Source organism: Balaenoptera borealis (assembly GCF_965194805.1).
Source record: "Balaenoptera borealis genome assembly, chromosome: 15".
In the NCBI taxonomy this organism is placed as follows: Eukaryota; Metazoa; Chordata; class Mammalia; order Artiodactyla; family Balaenopteridae; genus Balaenoptera; species Balaenoptera borealis.
This window is the reverse complement of record NC_138871.1, coordinates 81,816,641-81,824,327: the sequence shown is the minus strand read 5'-3', so window position 1 is coordinate 81,824,327 and position 7,687 is coordinate 81,816,641. Positions and strand designations below refer to the sequence as shown.

Genomic DNA, 7,687 nt, shown 5'->3' with positions numbered 1-7,687 from the left:
AATCAAGTATTGTCAAGGGAAGCTCTGTTGCATTCCTCTATTTACCCCTGAAGTTCATCTTTCCCTTTCTTTAGATTTCTCTTTTTTAATTTCAAAAACAAACGTAAATAGCTTTATTGAAGCATAATTGACACACAATAAATAACTCATACACAATTTGATCAGTTTTGGCAAATGTATAAACCTAATGAAACCATCACTACAACCAACATAGTGAACATATATGTAAACCCCTTTTGAAATCCTCCCTCTCACCACTCATTCCCTGATTCTTTCAACCAGGTACAACTGATCTGCTTTCTGGCACTATAGACTAGTTTGCATTTCTAGAGTTTTACAGAAATGGAATCATATTGTATGTACTTTTTTTTGTCTAGCTTCTTTCACTCAGCATAATTATTTTCAGATTCATCCATGTTTTGTGTGCATAAATAGTTCATTCATGTTGATTGCTGAGTAGTATTCCATTGTATGAATATACCCATAATTTGTTTAACCATTCATCTGTTGGTGGATATTTGAGTCTTTCTCAGTTTTTGTTTATTGCAAATAAAAACTGCTATGAACATTTGTGTATAGGTCTTTGTGTAGTCATACGCTTTCATTTTTCTTGGGTAAATGCCTAACAGTGGGATGACTGTATTCTATGATAGCTGTATGTTTTACTTAAAAAAAAAAAAAAAAGATTGTGAGTAAAGGCAATTTTATTTATTTATTTTCAGTCTGGATGTTTTAATTTATTATTATCTTTTTTTTTCCTTATTTCGCTGATTTAGAACTTCCAGTGCAATGTTAAATGGAAATGGTGAGAGAAGATGTCTTTTCCTTGTTACTACCCTTACAGGGAAAGCATTCAGTCATTCTCCATTAAGTATGAGTTTAGCTGTATTTGCCATAGATGCCCTATGTCACTTTGAGAAAATTTGTTTCCATTCCTAGTTTTCTGAGAGTCTTTATCAGAAAAATATTAGATTTTTGGTAAATGTTTTTCTTCATTTATTGAGAAGATCATATGGTTTTTCTCTGCTCTCTCTTTCTCTTTTGGAGAGGTTGTTAATATGGTGAATACATTGATTTTTGTGTGTTATACCAACCTTGAATTCCTAGGGTAAACCTCCACTGATTATGGTATATTATGCTTTTAATATATTTGTGTTTCAGTTTGTTAAAACTTTGTTAAGAATTTTTACATCTATAATCATGAGGGGTATTGATCTGTAGTTTTCTTTTGTTGTAATGTCTTTGTCTGCTTCTGTTATTAGGTTAATACTGGTCTCATATAATGAGTGTGATGTATTCCTTTCTCTTCAATTTCTGGCAGAGTTTGTGTAGAATTGGTATTATTTCTTCCTCTTAGGTAGAACTCACCAGGGAGACCTTCCAAGCCTAGAATTATTTTTACTGAAAGGTTTTAAACTACAAATTCAATTTCTTTAATATATATAGAACTAGTCAGTTTATCTATTTTTTCTTGAATGAGCTTTCATAGTTTGTGTCTTCCAAGATATTTTTTCATTTCGTCTAAGGTATCACATTTATTGACATTAATTTGTTAATAATATTACATTATTATCTTTTTAATATATGCAGAATCTGTAATGGTGTCACCTCTTGTTTCAGATCTTGGTAATTTGTGTGTTTCTTCCCTATCTTTTCTGACTAATCTGATTATAGGTTTATCAATTTTACTGATCTCAAAAATTCATCTCTTGGCTTAATTTATCTTTCCCCTATGTTGTCCTTTTTCCTATCTTAGTTTTTTCTGTTTTGATCTTTATTACTTCCTATCTTTTCATACTTTGTGTTTAGTTTGCTTTTTTAATTCAATTCCTTAAGGTAGAAATTGAGATCATTATTTGGAGGTATCTCTCTCTTTTTTTAAAATTAATTAATTAATTAATTAATGGCTGTGTTGGGTCTTTGTTTCTGTGCGAGGGCTTTCTCTAGTTGTGGCAAGTGGGGGCCACTCTTCATCGCGGTGCACGGGCCTCTCACTATCGCGGCCTCTCTTGTTGCGGAGCACAGGCTCCAGACGCGCAGGCTCAGTAATTGTGGCTCACGGGCTTAGTTGCTCCGCGGTATGTGGGATCTTCCCAGACCAGGGCTCGAACCCGTGTCCCCTGCATTGGCAGGCAGATTCTCAACCACTGTGCCACCAGGGAAGCCCTCTCTTCTTTTTTAATATAGGTGTTTATTACTATAAACCACCCCTCATTTCCCTTGATATATGACAAGAAATAAAAGTGAGGTTATAAAAACAATGAATAGTAAAGAATTAAAATTTATCATTATTATGGGAGAATGATCATAGCAATTAGTTCATCTTAGGAAATTCCTTGACCTAAAGTTTTAAGGTTACTTGCAGTATACCTGATTTTAAGATGAAGTTTAAAATGTGTTCAAAAGTATTACACTTCTTTAAGATGGAGGAAGCCCTAGGCATAAATGTAGCAAGATTAAATACCAATGAAGAAAGCACATCTCAGTAAAATTAGGTCTTTTTTAAAAATATAATTTCCATTAAAAGTCATTTTCATTTGTTTATGTTTCAATAATTGTATATATTTTATTTGTTTTAGAGCATCAATAAATATTAAAAGCAAGCTGATGTTTACAGTTAACTCATCTATACAAGTGTTAACTGTCCTGAAAATTCCTGGGAATCTGAGTTAACACACTTGTCTTAAATATGTCATCCTCTTAAAACAGTTGATTAATAATTTAAGATATATGGTACTTTCACTCAAAGTTGCCCATGTAAAATTTGTTAGTTAAATGCAGTATTGTTAGGCAACACTTTTTTTTTTCCATAATTATGATAACCCATAAAATAATTTAGGAGAGAGAGGCAGACTCATGGGGTGATGAATTAAGACATCATACATATGACACTCAAACTAATTGTCAACCTGCTACTAAAACATTAGACCAAATAATCACCAGTCTGACCATTGGGAAGAGTCTTCACTCTTCACTTGGACCATCATTTACATTCCTCCAGTGACAAGATGTTTACCATTCCCACCTTCGGTCAACTCTGAAGGTCAAGAGTTTCCCCCTTTAGATTTTTAATCTCCATTTTTTCCTTTCATGAAGTGGGAATAATACTAATCTTGACTACTCCACTGACTTATTTTGAGGCTGAATTTAGGCAATAACTAAAAGTCCACTGGAATTTGTATGAAAGGACACAAATTTGAGGAAGGATTGACTGTTTGAAGTAAATTCAATACTACCATGTGCTTGTCTTACTGCTCAAATCCCTCAGTTATTTTATTATTAACCTGTGTGTGTTAGGTTACAGAAATGTTGCTTGGATTAGTCTTTCTGACTACCTCCTGATTTGAGATCAAACAAAGAAGGAAATGTTACTCAGGAAAGCAATATGATTGCATGGACAGGAAAAATCGGGGAAACTTGCTCTCCTGTTTGTGTCACTGGCTCGTTTGTTTCAGAGCTGTGATATAAGACATTTAAAGCACTTGATCAATTTAATTCTTGATCAGTTTTAAACGTTCTGAAGTGTAAACAAAGAACCTCTGAAGGGACTGAGCAACCCTAGTGACAGGAGCCAAAGAAGCAGTGCAGGTTGTCCCGTTTCCCCTCGCCCTTCCCTTCTCCGGTTGACTTCTTGGGTCCCCTCACTCCACAGTCCCGATCCCACCATGTCCCAGAAACAAGAGGAGGAGAACCCTGTGGAGGAGACCGGTAAGGAGAAGCAGGACACACAGGAGAAAGAAGGTTTGCTCCCTGAGAGAGCCGAGGAGGCAAAGCTAAAGGCCAGATATCCAAGCCTAGGACAAAAGCTTGGAGGCTCCGACTTCCTCATGAAGAGACTCCAGAAAGGGCAAAAGTACTTTGACTCAGGAGACTATAACATGCCCAAAGCCAAGATGAAGAATAAGCAGCTACCAAGTACAGGACCAGACAAGAACCTGGTGACTGGTGACCACATCCCCACCCCACAGGTTCTGCCCCAGCGAAAGTCCTCTCTCATCACCAGCAAGCTCGCGAGGTAATCAGGGCCCCCTTCTGCCACTGGACTTTTATGTATCATAGGCAGGGATGGAATGGGCCCCTAGTTATACCTTCTCAGCTTGCTAGCCAGAAATGACTGTGATTCTCCTGGGGGCTGCTGAGAAAGTAATGTGGGCTGAAGAGAGGCTCTGAGTTCATTTCTTTGGATAAATTGAGATTTTTCACACCCTCATGTAGCCCAGGTAGGGGCTCAGAAATGGGACACTAGGATTGGATAATGCTACAAACTCTCTTTTTCTTTTGTACAAGAAACTGGGGAGATGTGATTTCTCCTTTTGGAAGAGAGTATCCCCAAATTGGTTAGGCTAGGCCTTGGGAATAATATGACAGGTTTAACATCCCAAGGCTAACCTGACATGTTTGGGAAAGGTAGATTGAATGGGATCTGTTTTCTGTGCTTTAAGTGTTTTGTCCCTTGGGCTGCTACTGCTTCATGTTTCCATTATGACCGGTTTAGAGAAGCCTCAAAAAGAAAAACTGATTTGCTTGCCTAAAACTATAGTGCCCACTTAACCTCCTTTACTCAGTCAGTGTCTTTTACAGTTTGCCCTGGCTCTTAAATAATGTAAGGATTAGAGGATATAATTCACATAAAATGGGCACCTTCTCTCTCTCTTCCAGCATGTTGCTTTTTGAAAGTATCATGGGATAGTGGAAAGTATCATGGGATAGGAGTCAAGATATCTGGGTTCTAGTTCCACTCAGTCTAGTCAGAACTGATGTGTAACCTTGGTCAAGTCATTTAACCTCTCCGTATTTCTATTTCCTCATCTGTAAAACAGAGTTGAATATAGATGAGATTGATTCTGATTCTAAAATCCTGAAAAAAACTGTACTGTTCATTGTAAAGCCAAAAGTGAGGAAGGCCCATAGGTGAGCCTACAGAGGGGAACTATTTGAAGACTACATGGGGAGAGAAGTTGAGGTTTGGGGGTTATAAATTCAGGCAAGAGGGGCTCATAAGGGTCAAGAAAAAAAATTCTAAGCTAGCTGTGAAAGCTCTTGCCTCTGCCCTCACCTGCTTTCCTACAATCTGGGCCCTTGCTGCTAAAAAGCTGCGCTGACAGCCAAGCTGTGGGCCTGGAGAAACAGGCTCAGTCATGCACATGAGGAGTCCCACATTTCAGATGTTATCAGCTGCCAGGTGTATCGTTAGGGAGACAAGAAGAAAAGGGGTGAACTGAGCGGGCCTCCAGGGCTTAGTGCTACAGCAGGGCTGGAGCAGGAGGTTCTCGGGAGATGAATCACCTTGGAGGAAACTGGGGAAGGTGGTCAGGGAGAAAGAGAAGGAACACTGAGAAATCTCTGCCTTCCTAGAGCTCAGTAACCCAGCTCCTGTGCTCCGAGAAGTAGTAGTGCTGATGGTGAACCAGGTGGAGGAAAGGGGCTGCCAGCGGCCAGCATCATCAATCTAGTTATCACTAGCTTGGCCTGAATGTTACTGAATGCAGCCTGCTAGTTAAGACAGAGAGGGCAGGGTGAGAGCTAGCTAGCCATTCAAGAGAGGAAGATTCTATAATCCTCTCTTGCCCTCTCTGCTCACCAGTTCTGATGTGCCACACATCTGGCCCAATGAGAACAACTGATGAACTTGCTGATGCACGTGTAGGGGGTTGGGGGTGTCTCTACTTCTTTCCTGACCAGCCATTCACTTTTCAGGCCATCATTCCAATTGGATAGGAGAAAGCTGGCGAGGAGGGAATGGAGAGAGCAGAATCCCGTGATTCCCTGGCCCCCAAACTCCTTGGCTGTCACCTGTAATTTTATATAATTTTTGTGTTTCTTGCTCCATTTCCTCATGCTGTCTTCCTTAGTCGAAAATCTATGTGGGAAGGGGAAAATGCTGAACATCCTTGTATAGTTTTCTCAACTGTCCCAGACACGTTGTACACAGATATGTCATGTTATTATATATGTAAGTATATATATAATTTTGTACATTTTCATCTCCGATCTTCTCAAATTTTGTACTCTTTTCTGTCTGAACTGCCTTCTCTGTCGGTCAGTATGACTCCTCAAGACTGAGGCTACAGCGAGTCCAGTTTTTAGGAAGGAATCGAAGAAATAGGGAAATCAGAAAAACTGTTGGTCTCTTTCTCCACCTGGTCATCTTCAAGGCTGAGAAAACAAAGAAGCAAGCTACACTCTCTCTATGCCACCTGTTTCCACAGCGTGAAGTACATAGTTTCCATGGCAAAGAAGGGTCATTTCAAAATCCAAATCCAAAGTGCTTTGATTAAACCTAGATTATTATTATCAAAACAACATGTGTGTTGCCCGGCCCTGACCTCCGTGCAGGTACCGCCTCATCGCTGTGCGCCCCCGTCCGTCTCCGCTGCTGCCGGTGGCTCTGGCCTTGCCTCTGAAACCAAGCCTGCCTGAGCCAGGCAGCTTACACCCGTGAAAACCACCAGTTATTTTGATCTTGTCTAAATAATTTTTTTTTCTGTTTTTGTGTTCATGGGTATCTCCAAAATGACAGAGAACATTTTGTTTTGAAGATAGGAAAAGACTGAAATTCTCTCTCTCTCTCTTTTTTTCTTTAAACAACTCGCTGGATAAGATTGAGACATGGGCCAGGGAGCCCTAACGATTGTTACGTGTGGAAGAGTGATGGGGTCGAGACTGGGGTGGAACTTAGGGTTCTTTCCCTTTCTCCTTGACAGTGTTTTCTTTTTCTTCTGTGTTGGTCCGCAGCGGCCAGCTTGAATGATGCTTCCCGGGGCTCCGCCAGATCCTGAGACGCTGCCCCCCCGGGTCCTGTGCTGCCTCCTGGCCCTCCCCGCGTTTGCAGCCCGGGGTCCGGCGGCGGCTTGGTTGTGGGCTGGAGAGGCAGAAGCCCCTGCCCTTGTTGGGAGACGTCTCAGTGAAATCCTGGGGGCGGGGGTGGGGATGGGAGGGTGAGAGGGTGGAGTGGGAGATTTGGGGGAACATGAATTAGGGCTTGGAGCTGATAAAAACATTCTTGACTATCCTCCTTCTTAACCACGTGGCTGGCGTGGGGTGGTTGTGAGGAGGAGGACGTAAGGTGGACTAAAGATGAGAAGCTCTGATTCAGCTCTGTAGAAGAATGCCTTGTTGGCTTGGATGTGGCTGGGGACCTGGTGTCAGATAAAGGAACCTGTCCGTCTAAATATGAAAGGTGCAGACAGCTCCTCTGCAGAGCAAGCAGAGAACTCAATGTTAATTGTTCATAAAAAAAAAAAAAAGAACCTCTGCGGGGACGGTCTATTAGGATGGTTGCCTAGTCACCTCCTGCTTCATGCCCACATCCTCCTAACCCGTTGTTTCCTCCCGAGAGTAAGTCCCTGCTCAGGTATGGACAAAAATCCCCTTACTTTTCACCTGAAACTTGCCTTGGAGACACTTAGTTCGCCTTGCATGATCCCACTTTCCTTATTACTTCTTTCTAGCAGTCTTCTCATTAGGACGGTGATCCCACAGCAGGGGGCACAGTCTCAAGACCTGGGTGTGTGTATGTTTTGGGGGTGGGGAGATGGGGCTTCAGGACAGGATTTAGAAGTTTAATGCCCAGGAATCTTGGTTGTAATTTTTACAAGCTATTTATTTTTTACTGTTATGTAAAGAGGACATAATATAAAACTTACAGAATTGTTGAGCAATGTTATATAAGGCAATATAAGGCACG

The 7,687-nt window shown here is 40.8% G+C and overlaps 1 protein-coding gene across 1 annotated transcript; it reads left to right on the top strand.

Annotated features, from left to right (window-relative positions):
• Positions 1-1,879: 1,879 nt before the first annotated feature.
• LOC309612269 (alpha-endosulfine-like) lies at positions 1,880-6,801 on the top strand. Its single transcript, XM_082357781.1, has 2 exons — positions 1,880-4,015; positions 6,736-6,801. Exons 1-2 carry the CDS (start codon positions 3,666-3,668, stop codon positions 6,749-6,751), a joined length of 366 nt encoding a protein of 121 aa, XP_082213907.1. The 5' UTR covers positions 1,880-3,665; the 3' UTR covers positions 6,752-6,801.
• The last annotated feature ends 886 nt before the right edge of the window (positions 6,802-7,687 follow it).